The sequence below is a fragment of the Rhinoraja longicauda genome, chromosome 9 (genome assembly GCF_053455715.1).
Source record: "Rhinoraja longicauda isolate Sanriku21f chromosome 9, sRhiLon1.1, whole genome shotgun sequence".
Taxonomy (NCBI): domain Eukaryota; kingdom Metazoa; phylum Chordata; class Chondrichthyes; order Rajiformes; family Arhynchobatidae; genus Rhinoraja; species Rhinoraja longicauda.
Genome location: NC_135961.1, coordinates 55,812,998 through 55,830,917, shown reverse-complemented (window position 1 = coordinate 55,830,917; position 17,920 = coordinate 55,812,998). Strand labels below are relative to the sequence as shown.

The 17,920-nt window shown below is 43.9% G+C and overlaps 1 protein-coding gene across 6 annotated transcripts in view; it reads right to left on the bottom strand.

The window, feature by feature from the left end:
• Positions 1-247: 247 nt before the first annotated feature.
• Positions 248-17,920, bottom strand: part of usta (uronyl 2-sulfotransferase a) — a 70,621-nt gene continuing 52,948 nt past the window's right edge. For 2 of the 6 annotated variants that reach the window (XM_078405534.1, XM_078405536.1), the window contains one exon: positions 248-1,174. In XM_078405534.1, coding sequence (XP_078261660.1) covers positions 879-1,174 — 296 coding nt within the window. In that variant the 3' untranslated portion in view covers positions 248-878. Of the gene's footprint in view, positions 1,180-12,529; positions 12,669-17,920 lie in introns of all 6 variants that reach the window. The other 4 variants (XR_013547652.1, XM_078405538.1, XM_078405535.1 and 1 more) reach the window with 4 other exon arrangements.

Sequence of the window (17,920 nt, the reverse complement as noted above, 5' to 3'; positions counted from 1 at the left end):
AAGAATAAAACTGAGGCCACCAGGACGGTCATGCTGAAATAACCTTTGTTACCCAGAATATAACGAGCGTATAAAATTTGCTACACCAGGAATTAATAAAAATGACAGATGTATTTAAGGGGAAGCTGAACAAACATACAAGTGTTGAAAATGAAAGGTTATGCTGTTAATTTGGATTTGAAATGTTAGGAAAAGGGTTTAGTGGAGGCTGAACACTAGGTGGATCATTTGGCCCAAATGGTTTGTTTATGTTTTGTACATTCTATGTACTATTAATTTGCCTTAATAGAAAATGCTTTTGTTACTAACTTTATGGAAGAAGGAAAATATAATAAATAATCTTTCATTTTGTCAATCTTAAAGCTGTACAGTGCATTGAAATAGTTTATTTTCTGGCAAATCACAAATGTGAAAACAGTCCCGTGAAGACTACAAAATGCCCCAGTCCAAATGTATTTCCTTGGATGTCATCTTCCATTTGAAGATCCAAAAGTTTAGGAAAATGAGCTAGTGACTAACTTGATTAGTATCTTTCTCAGAATGTTAAAATGCAAAATTATCTTCGTTACATTATTAAATGTAACTGAATAAATCCTTCAATATATATTTTAAAATGCAGATATAGTAGTTAAAAATTGTCTTACCTGCTGGTACAGCAGTTGGTAAAGAAACTTAAAACAAAATAAAATCATGCAATAGCATGAAAAGTGTAAGGCACATACATCTGCCTGGCAAAGACTGACTGCAATTGTGAATGTATTAATCTAATCTCCAGAACAGATCCACAACTGCAGCTTCTCCTGACCAAATTGCAGTTCTTTGTGAAATGTTCAATATAAAGGTTGCACAGAAGCCCCCATTAAAGTAGCTAGATGTAATCATCCATAAATGTTTTTCAACCATGTTTCGTCATCTTCGTCACGTACATGGTCAGTTCCTTCCACTTCAGATGGAGTCACATACTCTGCAGATGGACCTCTGCCTCGAGTCTTCAGGCCAAATTTCCGTTTCAATAAATGGAACTGATTCTTGACATAGTTATAAAAGTCATACTCATACCGCATTCGTTGGAACAACACTTTAAGAGCTTCCTGTGATGGTTTTTGTTTCTTCACAGTTATTGTCCCATTTCCAAGTTTTCTGTACTCTGTGATGGAAGCATAAATATTTTCAGCTGTTCTAAGAAAAAGACAACTCACATTTATGAAAATCATTGCAATAAATATCGCATTTTTATACTGGAATTGTTACGTTAAATTCTTTCTAGGCCAATTGAATGATTTCCAGATTTCAAAATTTTATTTCTTGAAATAAGCAAATGTACCTCACAGCACTTGTGGAAGAATTTCCAAAGTTGCATTTGTGTACACTTTGATGATAATGTCACATAATGCATAACACAGCATTGTACAACGTGACCAACATATACATATAATAGGTATAAATAAGATTTACTGAAGAGGAAGTGATGATATAACAGCTAAAAGGAGGAGGGAAAGAGTGGCAGGGAGGGGTATAGAGTAATGTAGGTAGAGAAAATGGTTGCATTTGTATAATTAATTAAATTTTTTAAAATATTCCAAAACACCTCAAGAGCAAAATAAAAACATTGTAAAACTAAAGAGGGAGACATTGATGGAAAGAATGAACGTTTGGCCAAGTACATTTGAGGAATATCTTAAAGGAAGAGAAAGAATGGTGAAAAAATTCCATTGTCAGAGGCCCAGATGCCTGAAGGCATGGCAAGATGAAGTATAAGAGAAATGATTTCAGAGGATGCAGACTTACAAGGAGTTAAAGTTGGAGAAGGTTCTTGTTTTTGGGTGCCAATAAGTCTGTGGACAGGCAATAAGATAGGGTTGAAGTGAGTGAACAGATTTGGATGAAGGATAGAGAATGGGGAGTCTATAAGGACAAAGGTGGAACTGTAGCTGTCAGGATGACATTGATAAGTAGGTAAGATGGGCAGAGAAATGGCAGATGGAATTTAATCTTGATGAGGATAAGGTGAACCATTTTGGAAGGACTATCATTTGTATATGCATTTGAATAGAAATGCCGATTAGGGATAGTTAGCGTGGTTTTGTACATGGGGATATCATGTCTCACATATCTGATCGAGTTTTTTGAAATAATCAAAAAGGTTGTCAAGGACAAGCCTTTGATAAGGTTCTGCAAGGTAGGCTGCTTTGGAAGGTTAGATTGGATGGGATCTGGAGAAAGCTAACTGATTGGATAGAGATTTGGCTTTGAGGAAGGAAGGTGATGGTGGAAAGTTGTTTTCGGTCTGGAGGCCTCTGTCTCGTGGTTTTGCTCAGGGATTGGTGCTCGGGCCGTTGCTGTTTGGGGTTAATATCAATGATTTGGCTGAGAATGTAGAAGGCATGATTAGAAGGTTTGCAGATGATACTAAAGTGGGCAATCTTGTGGATAATGAAGATGGTTATCATGAAAATACAGCACGATCAGCTGGGCAAGTGGACTGAGGAATGGTTAATGGAGTTTAATACTGATAAGTGTGAGACATTGCATTTTGGGAAGTCAAACCATAGCAAGACCTTCACTTTTTATAACAGGGCCCTAGGGAGTGTTGTGGAGTAGAAGGATCCAGGGGTGTAGGTACATAGTTCCCTGAAGGTGGCGGCACAGGTAAAGATGGCTTTTAGTAAATTGGCTTTCATCAGTCAGGGTATTGAGTCCAGAAGTTGGGATGTTATATTACAGTTGTAAAAAAAGTCTTGGTGAAGCCGCATTTGGAGTATTGTGGTCAGCTGTGGTCACCTTGCTATAGGAAAGATGTTGTTTAGCTGGAAAGAGTGCAGAGAAGATTCACAAGGATATTACCATATTGCTTGAGGGTCTGAGCTATCGGGAGAGGTTGGGCAGGCTAGCACTTCATTCCTTGGAGTGCAGGAGGGCAAGCAGTGATCTTATAGAAATGTATAAAATAACGAGGGGAATAGACAAAGTGAATGTGGAGTCTTATACCCAGAGTAAGGGAAAAAAAGTTTAAAGTGAGAGGGGAAAGATTTAATAGGAACCTGAGGGCAAGTATTTCCACACACAGATGGTGGTGGGTATATGGGACGACCTGCCAGAGGAGGTAGTTGAGGCAGGTACTATAACAATACTTTAAAAATACATTTGTACATATAGAGATAGAAAAGATTTAAAGGGATATGGGCCAAAAGCAGGTAGATGGCACGAGTGTAGATGGGGCAACTTGGTCGACATGGACAAACAGGGCCTGTTCCACGCTGTATGATCATTATTAGTAAGGGGAGGACATACACAATGAATAGTTGTGCTCTCAGGAGGACTGAGGAACAACTGAACCTTCGTGTACAAATCCAAGGATCTCTGAAGGTGGTAGCATAGGAAGATAAGTTGGTGAAGGCAGCATGCATGATACTTGCCTTTAAGAGCAGGGAGGTTATGGTGCAACTTAATAAAATATAGGTCAGGTCATAGCTGTAATACTGTGAGCAGTTCTGGTTGCCACACTCTAAGGAGGACATGTGTAGGAAGGAACTGCAAATGCTGGTATAAACCGATGTTAGACACAAAAAGCTGGAGTAACTCAGCAGGTCAGACAGCATCTCTAGAGAAAAGGAATAGGTGATGTTTCGGCTTGAAACCCTTCTTCAGACAGTGTAGTCACTCCAGCTTTTTGTGTCCATGGAAGGAGGACATGATTGTGTTGGAGCATGTGCAGAGAATAGTCACCAGGATGCTCCCTGGAATAGAGCATTTCAACTCTGAGGAAAGGCTGGATGAGCTGGGTTTGTTTTTCTTGGAGTGGAAGAGGCTGAGAGGGGACCTGCGAACCAGAATATAAGGGGTAAAATGAGCGTAGATAGGAAATTATCTCTTGCATGGCAGTTTTATCGAAAACTAGGCATAGGTTCAAGGAAGGTTCAGGCAAGAGGTTTAGAGGGAGGAATAACAACATTTACTAAGTCATAGAAGGCCATTGACCAATATAGATAGATCTTCAATTGTTGGCATGGACACAGTGGCTGAAGGGCCTGTTTTTAGCCTGTATGACTAACAAGACCCAATAGAGATAGAAGAAACATGAGACCAACACAAATGTCTTTAACTGTCCAGTTGAAGTTTTCAGATTCTTAAGTGGTTCACAAACCAAGTTATGAATTTGACCATCTTTTCAGCTGATAGGTATAAAGTTGATCTTTGCTATAGCACATTACCTACCGCCCCCTCAGATATAATTTGGCGGCCATGCATTCTACTGTGTAAGCAACTTTCTAATCTTTGGCTCTCTTGTGAAGATGCTCTTTAGTTCTTATGACCAATATTCCCTTTGTTATCAGATAAGATTTGTCTGATGTGTGCTGAGCAACTTCATTCAAGAGCTATCTAATAATCCGATGGAATCTTGTGAATGACAGAATACAAGACTCTTTGGCACACCTGTGACAATTCGAACTTTTCAACTAAAGTTGTCAACTGTAATCTAATTTCTCTGCCCTTTAATATTTCCTTCATTTATTCACCTTTTCAAACGTATCCAAATTCCCTTTAAAATATTATAGATGTCTAAACGGAGATGCAAGAAACTGCAGATGCTGGAATCTTAAGCAAAAACACAATGCTGGAGGAACTCAGTGCTTCAGACAGCTTCTGCGGAGGGAATGGATAAACGGCATTTTGGGTTGGGACCCTTCCTCAGACTGATTGGAGTGGGGGGAGAAAGCTGGAAAAGAGGTAGGGGTGGGGCACAGCCTGGCAAGTGATAGGTGGATACAGGTGAAGGGGGTGTGATTGGCAGATGGGTGGAATAAGTATAGCACGTATAGCGAGTTGGCCACACCACAAGTAAAAGATAAGCGGACAGAAAGGAAACGGGTGGCCACTAGCCAGCGTAGCAGTAGGCAGGTAATGCAGGAGTCCCCTGCGGTCATCTCCCTCCTAAACAGATATGCCATTTTGGATACTGTTGGGGGAGATGCCTCATCAGGGGAAGGCAGCAGCAGCCAAGTTCATGGCACCGTGGGTGGCTCTGCGCAAAAGAGGGGAGGAAAAAGAGTGGAAGGGCTATAGTGATAGGGGATTCAATTGTAAGGGGAATAGATAGGCGTTTCTGCGGCCGCAAACGAGACTCCAGGATGGTATGTTGCCTCCCTGGTGCAAGGGTCAGGGATATCTCTGAGTGGCTGCAGGACATTCTGAAGGGGGAGGGTGAGCAGCCAGTTGTCGTGGTGCACGTTGGCACCAACGATTTAGGTAAAAAACGGGATGAGGTCCTACAAGGTGAATTTAGAGAGCTAGGAGATAAACTAAAAAGTAGGACCTCAAAGGTAATAATCTCTGGATTACTACCAGTGCCACGTGCTAGTCAGAGTAGGAATAGGAGGATATTTCATATGAATACGTGGCTTGAAAAATGGTGCAAGGGGGAGGGATTCAAATTTTTAGGACATTGGAACCAGTTCTGGGAGAGGTGGGACCAGTACAAACAGGACGGTCTGCACCTGAGCTGGAATGGAACCAATGTCCTAGGGGGAATGTTTGCTAGTGCTGTCGGGGAGGATTTAAACTAATGTGGCAGGGGGATGGGAGCTGGAGCAGAGAGACAGAGGGTTGTAAAATGAGGGTAGAAGCAACAGGTAGCAAGGTGAAAAGTAAAAGTGGCAGGCAGACAAATCCAGGGCAATAATCAAAAAGGGCCACTTTTCAACATAATCGTACAAGGGGTAAGAGAGTTGTAAAAACAAGCCTGAAGGCTTTGTGTCTCAATGCAAGGAGTATACGTAATAAGGTGGATGAATTAAATGTGGAGATAGTTATTAATGATTATGATATAGTTGGGATTACGGAGACATGGCTCCAGGGTGACCAAGGCTGGGAGCTCAACATCCAGGGATATTCTATATTCAGGCGGGATAGACAGAAAGGAAAAGGAGGTGGGGTAGCGTTACTGGTTAGAGAGGAGATTAAAGCAGTGGAAAGGAAGGACATTAGCTTGGAGGAAGTGGAATCGATATGGGTAGAGCTACGAAACACTAAGGGGCAGAAAACGCTAGTGGGAGTTGTGTACAGGCCACCTAACAGCAGTAGGGAGGTTGGGGATGGCATCAAGCAGGAAATTAGAAATGCATGCACTAAAGGCGCTGCAGTTATAATGGGTGACTTCAATCTACATATAGATTGGGTGAACCAAACTGGCAGGGGTGCTGAGGAAGAGGATTTCTTGGAATGTTTGAGAGATGGTTTTCTAAACCAACATGTCGAGGAACCAACGAGAGAACAGGCCATTCTAGACTGGTATTGAGTAATGAGGAAGGGTTAGTTAGCAGTCTTGTTGTGCGAGGCCCCTTGGGCAAGAGTGATCATAATATGGTAGAGTTCTTCATTAGGATGGAGAGTGACAAAGTCGATACAGAAACAAGTGTTCTGAACTTAAAGAAAGGTAACTTTGAGGGTATGAGGCGTGAATTGTCCAAGATAGACTGGCGATTGATGCTGAAGGGGTTGACGGTGGACATGCAATGGAAGGCATTTAAAGGTCGCATGGATGAACTACAACAAGTGTTCATCCCAGTTTGGCAAAAGAACAAACCAGGAAAGGTAGTGCATCCGTGGCTAACAAGGGAAATCAAGGATAGTATTAAAACAAAAGATGAAGCATACAGATTAGCCAGAAAAAGTAGCATACCAGAGGACTGGGAGAAATTCAGAGTCCAGCAGAGGAGGACAAAGGGCTTAATTAGGAAAGGGAAAATAGATTATGAGGGAAAACTGGCAAGGAACATAAAAACAGACTGCAAAAGCTTTTATAGATATGTCAAGAGAAAAAGATTAGTTAAGGCAAATGTAGGTCCCTTGCAGTCGGAAACAGGTGAATTGATCATAGGGAACAAGGAGATGGCAGACCAATTGAACAAATACTTTGGTTCTGTCTTCACTAAGGAAGACATAAACCGTCTGCCGGAAATAGCGGGGGACCGGGGGTCTAAAGAGATGGAGGAACTGAGGGAAATCCAGGTTAGTCGGGAAGTGGTGTTAGGTAAATTAAATGGATTAAAGGCAGATAAATCCCCAGGGCCAGATAGGCTGCATCCCAGAGTGCTTAAGGAAGTAGCCTCAGAAATAGTGGATGCATTAGTGATAATTTTTCAAAACTCTTTAGATTCTGGAGTCGTTCCTGAGGACTGGAGGGTAGCTAATGTAATCCCACTTTTTAAAAAGGGAGGGAGAGAGAAAACGGGGAATTATAGACCAGTTAGCCTAACATCGGTAGTGGGGGAAATGCTAGAGTCAGTTATTAAAGATGTGATAGCATTACATTTGGAAAGTGGTGAAATCATCGGACAAAGTCAGCATGGATTTACCAAAGGCAAATCATGTCTGACGAATCTTATAGAATTTTTCGAGGATGTAACTAGTAGAGTGGATAAGGGAGAACCAGTCGATGTGTTATATCTGGACTTTCAGAAGGCCTTCGACAAGGTCCCACATAGGAGATTGGTGTACAAACTTAAAGCACACGGTATTGAGGGTTCAGTGTTGAGGTGGATAGAAAATTGGTTGGCGGACAGGAAGCAAAGAGTAGGAATAAACGGGTCCTTTTCGGAATGGCAGGCAGTGACTAGTGGGGTACCGCAAGGCTCAGTGCTGGGACCCCAGTTATTTACAGTGTATATTAATGATTTGGACGAGGGAATTGAATGCAACATCTCTAAGTTTGCGGATGACACAAAGCTGGGTGGCAGTGTTAGCTGCGAGGAGGATGCTAGGAGGCTGCAGAGTGACTTGGATAGATTAGGCGAGTGGGCAAATGCATGGCAGATGCAATATAATGTGGATAAATGTGAGGTTATCCACTTTGGCGGCAAGAACAGGAAAGCAGAGTATTACCTGAATGGTGACCGATTGGGAGAAGGGGAGATGCAACGTGACCTGGGTGTCATGGTGCACCAGTCATTGAAAGCAAGCATGCAGGTGCAGCAGGCAGTGAAGAAAACGAATGGTATGTTGGCATTCATAGCAAGAGGATTTGAGTTTAGGAGCAGGGAGGTTCTGCTGCAGTTGTACAGGGCCTTGGTGAGACCGCACCTGGAGTATTGTGTGCAGTTTTGGTCTCCTAACCTGAGGAAAGACGTTCTTGCCTTAGAGGGAGTACAGAGAAGGTTCACCAGATTGATCCCTGGGATGGCGGGACTTACATATGAGGAAAGACTAGATAGACTGGGCTTGTACTCGCTGGAATTTAGAAGACTGAGGGGGGATCTTATAGAAACATATAAAATTCTTAAGGGGTTGGAGAGGCTAGATGCGGGAAGATTGTTCCCGATGTTGGGGGAGTCCAGAACCAGGGGTCACAGCTTAAGGATAAGGGGGAAGTCTTTTAGGACCGAGATGAGAAAACATTTCTTCAATCAGAGAGTGGTGAGTCTGTGGAATTCTCTGCCACAGAAGGTAGTTGAGGCCAGTTCATTGGCTATATAGTAGGATAGTGTTAATGTGCGGGGATCGCTGGGCGGCACGGACTTGGTGGGCCGAAAAGGCCTGTTTCCGGCTGTATATATATGATGATGATGATATGATATATTTAAGAGGGAGTTAGATGTGGCCCTTTTTGCTAAAGGGATCAGGGGGTATGGAGAGAAGGCAGGTACAGGCTACTGAGCTGAATGATCAGCCATGATCATATTGAATGGCGGTGCAGGCTCGAAGGGCCGAATGGCCTACTCCTGCACCTATTTTCTATGTTTCTATGTTTCTAAGGCTGGAGGTGAAAAAGAACATATGAGGTAAGAGGAGTGAAATGTAAAGTCAGAGGGAGGGATATGGGTGGAAGAGGAGAAAGGGGGGGAGGGGAAAATCAAAAGGAAATGTGGGACTTGGGGATGGGAGATGAATCTTATGATGTTGGGTATGGGAGCTGGGTGACTGGGGTGGTGGAACAAATGTAGTGGAGGGGGCAGGGGAAAGAAAGGGGAATTGTTTGAAATTGGGCAATTCTACGTTCATATAATTGGGTTGGAAGCTACCGAAGCAGAATATGAGATGCTGTTCTTCCAGCTTGCATGTGGCCTCACTCTGGCAATGGAGGAGGCCAAGGACAGCATGGGAATGGGAATTGGAGTTAAAATGGGCGCTCCAACTAGCAGAGTGCAAGTGTTTGGTGAAAGTTGCCTGGTCTACGCTTGGTCTCACCGATGTAAAGAAGAACACATCAGGAACACCGAATGCAGTAGACGAAGTTGTAAGATGAGCACGTGAACCTCTGTCTCACCTGGAAGAACCACTGCAGTACCTGGATGGAGGTGAGAGAAGAGGTGAGGGGATAGGTGTTACATCTCTTGTAGGGAATGTGCCTGGGGAGGGGCTGCATTTGGGTGTGAAGGGATGAATGAACCAAGGAGTTGTGGTTTTTATGGAAAACAGAAACAGTGGGGATGGGAAGATATTTGACTTGATGTGATCACATTAATGTGGCGGGAATGTTAGAAAATGATGTGTTGGAAGCAGAAACTGATGGGGTGAAAGGTGAGGACCATGGAAACTTTGAATTTGCTCCATCCGAGGGGGTGGGGGAACAAGAGCAGAACTGCGGGATATGGAGAAGACACGTGGATGTCTTATTCAGGATGTCCGAGTGGAAAGCCTTACCTTGGGAACAGATGTGACAGTGACAGAGAAATTGAGAGTGAGGAGTGACTTCCTTGCAAGAGGCAGGGTGGGAGCTTGTGTGGTAAAGATGTGTTATTCGTTATGGAGGCAGAGATCGAGAAAGGCGAGAAAGGTGTCAAAGATAGTCCGTGAATTTGAGGGCAGGGTGAAGTTAATAATAAATTTGATGAAATCAATGAGTTCTGTACGGGTGCAGGAGGCAGCCAGTGCAGTTGTTGATGTAGCAGAAAAAGAGTTGGGGTATGTTTGTAACAAGACTGTTCAACGTAACCAATAAAGAGACAGGCTTAGCTGGGGGCACATGCGAGTGTCATGACTACAGCTTTGAATTGAAAAAAAGTGAGAGCTGTCAAAAGAAAGGTTGTTACAACATGGACAAATTCTGCCAGGCAGGAGTGTTAGTTGAGGGAAATTGATTGGGTCTCTGTTCAAGGAAGAATTGGAGGGTCCGTGGTCTTCCTGGTGGGGAATGTAGGTTAAAGGGAGGAGATGGGGGCCTTAAAATTGAAAGCTATAGAAGTGGCAAAGACATGTGAGGTGTCTTACATGAATGTCGGATGAGACTAGAAAATGGGGGACAAGATAAAAATAGAGTTTTTTGGAGATGAGCCTACTCTTTTCCCCTCCTTCATAAGCTCATTTACCATCTCCAATCCCACATTTTCCTTTTATTCCCCCTCCCCTTCCCATCCCTTCCCATCTGTATCACTCCCCCGAGTTTTCATTTCACTCCTCTTCTTTACTTAGCTGACAACCTTTTCATTTCCCTTTCATATCTAGCCGTTGTCACTTACAACACATATCTGCCAATCACCCCCCATCCCCCCCCCACTAATATCAAGCTATCACTTGGCAGGTTTTGTCTTTTCCATCTTCCCCCACACAATTTCACGGAGTCTGAAGAAGGATCCCGACCTGAAATTTCATCTGTCCATTCCCTCCACAGATTTTGCACGACTTACTGCGTGACACCAGCACTTTGTTTTTGATAAACATTTAAATAGTCTCTTTCCGTTTTCATATTCCAAATGTTTGCTGCATCAAATAAACCTAATTTCATTAATAAGGAAACACAGCTATGACTGATCAATCATCTACCGTTTATCTTGAAATCTTTCACAATTGAGAAGTGAACAGACTGTGTTCCGTCACAGCACTCGTTCCTGTGGACTCCTTTCCAATCCTTTACTGTTCATATTCTGTGCACTTATTTGCAATCATTTGCTGTTTGTGATCACTTCCATGATCAGTGCACTTATCTGGAATCTATGAATTCCAATCCAAAGCAAAGAAGGCATGAAAAATAAATGGCTTATTCACTTGAAGAATTCATTACTCGGATTGTATTTTTCCGCGGGGGTTCCTAAAGTAGATAGCACAACCTTTAACAGTGTTGGCCTGACTGTTAAACCTGGATCTCTGATATTTTGTCATTGCATGTGGACGTACAGTTATAATAGATAAAATTGTGCCTACTGAAAACATGTTTCTTCTGCTATCAGGTGACTGCAATGGCAATCTTTCTGTTCATCTTCCCTTAAATCAAGTGACAGTGATAGCAGTCCGCTTGATTGTTGAAACTAGTAACACTGCTGCTGCTTTTTACTGCTGATGTGAGAAAAACTGCCCGGACTCTGAAACTTATTCCATGCAGTGAGGCAAGCTTATTATGTGAGGCAACAATTTTACTATCCTCAATGAGCAACAATGCTCCAATTTGCATGGGGAACATACCAATACAATGCTTGCTAAATGGCACAGATCACTGTATTTGCAGTGTGTTGGAATCTGCAGTGTTTGAAATCGCTGGACAAAATCACATCATAAGCAGTGCAGTAACTACACTGATCACAATTTCCTGCTTATATTTCAACTTAGTTGTTCTGCTAAATCCTTTCAAGAAAAAGTCACTATTGTAATGTATGATTTGCAAGATTCCACGAGTTGTGGACCAGTAAGAGACAGGATTCACAGGAGCCTCTATTTGTAAATAACAATTTCCTAGCCAAAAAATGGAAAAACATGCAGATGGTATTTAGAAGTTCCCACTATTGCATGGAAACAAACCCTACCACGATTCTTTGATTCAGAAGGTAGTGGGTTTAAACACCATTCCAGGTCTTAAAAACTATGGCCCTAAGTGCAAAGCTGAAGTGTTGCATTATGAAATGCTGTACAGCTAGTGTTGGTCAATAGTCATCCTTCAAATAAAACCATTAAACTGGTTCATTTGGTCTTTAATCTCATTTTGTAAACTGGTTGATGTATTCACCCACATAACAATATTAGCTGCATTAATATGCAACTCAATATTAATGCAAATTCCTTTCTTCATAAGGTGCAGATAAGAGAGGCCATTTGGCTCATCTGCTTCATCATTGGAGAAAGGTTCAAGACCATTGCAAGTCAATATTTAAGTACAGTTTGAATGATTCCTGAACTTCTGTTTCCACTTCAACCATAGAGGGCTTTCAGGAATTGTATGTGGAAAGTGTTTCTCAACAGTAATCCTGATATTATATCATATCATATCATATATATACAGCCGGAAACAGGCCTTTTCGGCCCTCCAAGTCCGTGCCGCCCAGCGATCCCCGTACATTAACACTATCCTACACCCACTAGGGACAATTTTTACATTTACCCAGCCAATTAACCTACATACCTGTACGTCTTTGGAGTGTGGGAGGAAACCGAAGATCTCGGAGAAAACCCACGCAGGTCACGGGGAGAACGTACAAACTCCTTACAGTGCAGCACCATTGTCTTTTAACAGTTTGCACCTGTGCCCTTCTGCTTTGCATTTGTAATTTAACCTGTAACAATGCTCAGGATTAATCTTTTCCATGTCAGTTAGTGTCTTCTATACCTCAATAATTTGCCTACTTTCAAAGGCTGAAGGGTCCAGTTTTTCCAACCTTTGCTTATAACTCAGTCCTTTGACACCAGGGATCAGCCTCGTGGCCCTTCTCTGCATCGCTTCCATGGCTTGGAGGTTTCCCTTGTGCCTTGATAAAGCGGAAATAAGATAATCACAAAAACAATTAAAGGGCTGGTTACAGTGTGGAATCCTCTGCCCTAGAGATCTGTTAAAGCAGAGTTCACAAATCCCTTAAAGGGAACTAAATAGTTGATTGTTCTGAAAAGTGGAAAGAAGAGGCACAGCGAGTAGGAGAATATAGTAAATCCAGATGGAATAAGGATACAGCAACCTATGCAGATGTTGATGGGTTTAATGCCCACTGATGTCCTTGCAATGAGGACTAGCTGAGGCAAGAACATTAATACATTTAAGGGAAAGACATTATAAAGAAAGAGATAAATGAATGGTGTATGACTTTTCTTTTTTGCAGCAATGACTAGCCTGACAATATCGCTCACATCTGAAGGCCAGCCAGACCACCCAATTCCTTGCCATTATTATTCTGTCTAAGTTTCAACATTGGAGTGCAGCAGTGAAGTATTTATTTCCAGCATTTGTTCTGGGAAATCTGAGCACCAAATAAATACCAGTTTACACCTGGCACAGATTCGGAGACTCCATTCATTTTAATGGGAAGCATCAACTCTGAAGGAAATGGCCATCAGATAATAGGTGAGCTAAATTAAAATAAATCAATAGTTTATTTAAATGTATTTTCTAATGTTTTTTTAAGTTGTAATTCTTTAAAAAAACTTTTGATAATAATTTAACATTTTTTATTATTTGGCACGGACAGGCATTTTTTTTCCCATCAGGGCTTTGTGATTGCCAGGGATATCTACAAACATTTCAAATTATGTCCTGCTTGACTGAAAAAGTATTTATAGGAACAGGCTTTGCATTTACAGCGGTAATTCTCTGAACTTAACTTGAGTGCAGCCAGTTTTGGTTACCACTGCAGGTAAGTGATATGTGGCAAGCTCGTGCATCTTGCTGCCCACTGAGGCGGGTTGGACCAAACCAAAGCATCCACGGGCTGCATGTTGTGCACTATTAGAATCAAAGACGTTGATGATTTAAATGAACCTGCCAGTGGAAGTGGGCAGGGCCTTAGCTCAGGATCAGCATTAAGTCTAAGTGGGCCAAGTACTTGGACATTCCTTGTAACTATGTTATCCTCTGCTGTTAATTCTTGAACTAGCAATAATGTTTTGAATAAAAGATTAAACTAAATGTTAAGTAAAATGTAATGCTCATCTTACTGACAAAACATTTAAGTCGTGCATCTGTTGGCCAGCTGTTGCAAAACAAATAATAAAAGCAGGAGAGAACAGAAAATTGGATGGTGTCACTATCAGAGACTCGTAATCTTTCAGAGAGAAGCCACACAAATAGCACAAACTTGGAAAGGTTCTAACATAACTTAAAATACCACAAGAGTTGTATACGTTCCCATAAGAGTCAATGAACAACCAGGGTGTAATGTTATATTATCACCAGGCCATTTATCCAAAGATTTCAATTTTTAATAAGAACAGTTTGAGTATTTGACTTCAGTAAACCTGAATTAAAACTGACTTGAGAAACAATGACCATGAAACCATTTCTTATGAAAACACACGTGCAACCCTAGTGACCATTAAAATAAACACACCATCCTTCACTAGTCTGACCTGCAGGCAAGTCCAATTTCACAATAACAATGACTCTTCAACGGAAATAGAAAATGCTGGAAACACTCAGATGAGACAGCAAGAGGAGAGGTGAACTGCATGAGAAGTGGAAATCCATAACTTTTTATTAGAACTGCCTCACTTCTAATGAAAGGTTAACAATCTGAAATATTAATTATGCTCCTCCCTCAACAGTTATCACCTAACCTCCCAAGTACAAAAAGGATTTTCTATTTTTATTTCTGATTACCAGCATCTACCATATTTTGCTTTTGAAGCCAAGTCTTAGGTGTGCACCACGGAGACCCATGTAATGACTATTGGTAACTAAATGCTGGGAAGACCATGACTGATGATGATCAGTCATCATCTACCGGATGACAGAAGACCATCATCTTTGGTCCATTTCATATCTGTATATCCCCATCCTCCAGCTCCATTTTTCTCATCAACAAGACACAAATAAATCAGATTGATTGCAACCTCATGTCATTTTTGAACCTGAGAAGAGCTATGGACCACAAATCAGTGTCACTGTTAAAGCTACCTATTTCCATTTTGGTGTCATGAAATTCCACCTCCGCTCAATTCCTGATGAAATTCATCCATATCTTTGTTACATCAAGGCTTGACCGTGAGCGCTCTGCCTCCACTCTCTATTCATCTGAAGGCACCCGAAGCTTTGCTGTCCAAGATCTCACTTGCACCAAATTCCATCAGCCATCACTCTGTTCTTGTTGATCCACATTGATTGCCAGCATTACCTCAGGTTTAAGATTCTCAATCTTGATTACAAATCCCTCCAAGGTTTTTACACTCCAAATCTCGGATTTCCACCAGATATCCATTTAAGGGCATGAAGATAAGGACTGTAAATTGGACAGTTACTGGGTGGGAAACAGTAATGGATATGTGTGGAATTAAGGCAGAGCGCAAGAGAATGGAGTTGCAGTGGTGTTGCCGGGGAGAAGGGCAGGGCAGAGAAGTTAGACAAAGTTTGAGAGAGGGTTAGTGTAGATGATATGTGTGTACTCCTTTAATTGATAGTGACGATGTCCATGTTAACCATTCCCTCACCGGTTGGTATAATTGTAGCTTCCCCACCCCTAGCAGGGGCTCCAGTGATCGTGACAGACCATGTGCAGCTAGGGCAGTGATATGTGTACATTAAAGTAGTTAAAGATACAATGGTGTCCGGGAATCATCTCTACATGGTGTCAGAAGTGGTTCTTCCTGCGTCTTCAGTTTGTCGGGTTTTGTTTTCTTAGTTCCAGTTCCCCCTCCCTGTGCCGTGATGGCCTCTGCCTGTCGCAAACCTGACATCTTGGTCTTTGATGCAGACATCACTCATCACTGGAGTGTGTTCCGACGTGACTTTGAGCATTATGCCACAATCGCTCACCCTGCCGTGGCCCCTGCGGTCAAAGCCTCCCTTTTACTGAACCTGGCTGGTCCCGAAGCGCTTGAGCGGTCGGAGTCATTCATCTATGGACAAGGCGAGAGTGTCCAGGACCCGGTATGTCTGCTTGCTAAATTTACGGCTATGTGTGACCTCCCCACGAACCACATCTTAGAGCGTTTTAAACTGTTCTCCCGACGCCAAAACCCTGGGGAATCTGTTGACAATTTCGTGGCCGCGCTGCGCCGAATGGCTCGCCGATGCGACCTGCACGTCCTCACCCCTGAGACTCTAACCCGCGACATCTTGGTCTTTGGTCTACGGGATGGTAAGCTGCGCTCAGAGCTGCTACGTAAGCCTGATCTGACATTCCATGAGGCGTTGTATGCCTCTCGTTTAGCTGAGGCTGTCTCCTCTGCTGTACAGCCACCGGACCCTGTGGTCCACGCAGCTAGCTTCACCTCTGCTCCTCGGCGACAGAGGGCAAGCCCGACGCCGAGCTCTAGGCCGCGCCAACGCTGTCCGAACTGCAACTTTACTTCGCATCGTTTTAATGTCTGCCCGGCGATGGGGAAAACCTGCAATCTCTGCAATAAGCCCAACCACTTTTCGGCGGCCTGCCGTTCCCGTGGGAACCCTGCACAGCCACGGCAGAAACCCTCTCGCTACTTGACACGTGATGATACCGCGTCTGGTTCTCATCTCCAGCATGATGAACTCCCCCTGTCTGACTCTGGCTCTTCCCAGAGCGAAATGAGTGTGTTTTCCCTGCGAGGTGCACCTGCTCTGATAACAGACCCAACCGTCCGAGTCACGGTGAATGGCATGGCCTTCTCTGCTAAGGTGGACACGGGGGCTGCTGCCAATGTTATGTCAACAAGCCTATTCAAGAAGATAAGAGATAATGAGCTCGTTTCTACAGACAGTGCTGTTTTGCGTGCATATGGGGGCGGTGTACTTGTTCCTGTGGGGAAGGCCACTCTCCACTGCAAGGTGCTGAAGACCTCTCGGCCCCTTTCTTTCTTTCTGCCAGACGGTAAATGTGTCCCCCTGCTCGGCGTGGAGGCCTGCCAGGACCTCGGATTGGTGAGATTCCACAGCGATGTCCACATGGTGGAGGCACCCCTAAACCCGCTGGCCGAGTACCCGGACCGTTTTGACTCGAAGCTGGGGAAGTTGCCCTGCAGCTACAAGATTGCCCTCAACCCCGACATCACGCCGGTTGTCCGTCCCCCGCATCGGGTATCCTTCGCCATGAGAGACAAGGTCGAGTCCACTCTTCTGGAGATGGTGGCCACGGGCATCTTGAAGCCAGTAACGGTCCCCACCCAGTGGGTCTCCACTATGGTCGTCGCTGCGAAGAAGGATAAGAGTGAACTACGGATCTGCATCAACCCTAAGGACTTGAACTTGGCTATCAAGCGCCCGCATTATCCTATGCGGACAGTGGAGGATGTTGCTGCACAGGTCGGCCCTGCCACTGTGTTCTCGGTTCTCGATGCCAAGAGCTCATTCTGGCAGATACCTCTGGACGAGCGATCCTCGCACCTGACGACCTTCAGCACCCCCTTCGGCAGGTACCGCTTCCTCCGCATGCCGTTTGGGATCAACTCTGCCAGCGAAGTGTTCCAAAGGACCATGGAACAACTGTTTGCTGGGCTCCCGTGTGCCATCATTGTCGACGACATTCTGGTTTACGGGAAGAATGTCGCTGAGCACGACCACCACCTTCGCCAGGTGCTACAGCGGGCCCGAGATGTCAACCTGAAGCTCAACCCGAAGAAATGCCGGTTCCGGGTCCCTGAGGTCACCTACGTGGGACACGTCTTCACAGCATCAGGGCTGAAGCCCGACCCGCAAAAGACAGCCGCAATATCCGAGATGCCTGCACCTGCTGACGTGCCTGGCCTACAGCGCTTCTTGGGCATGGCCAACTACCTGGGAAAGTTCATCCCCGACCTGAGTGAACTGAGCGCCCCTCTGAGGGACCTGGTGAAAAAGGACGCTGCCTGGGCCTGGTTCCCGCAACACCAGAAAGCATTCGACACCCTCAAATCTAAGCTGATCAGCATGCCTACGTTGAAGTACTTTGACCTCCAGCGCCCCATCGTTCTCACATGTGATGCATCGAAGTTTGGCCTAGGGGCCGCCTGCCTGCAGGTCCACGACGGGGTGCAACTGCCGGTGTCCTATGCATCCCGCACGATGACGACCGCGGAACAACGCTATGCCCAGATTGAGAAGGAGCTGCTGGCAGTTGTTTTT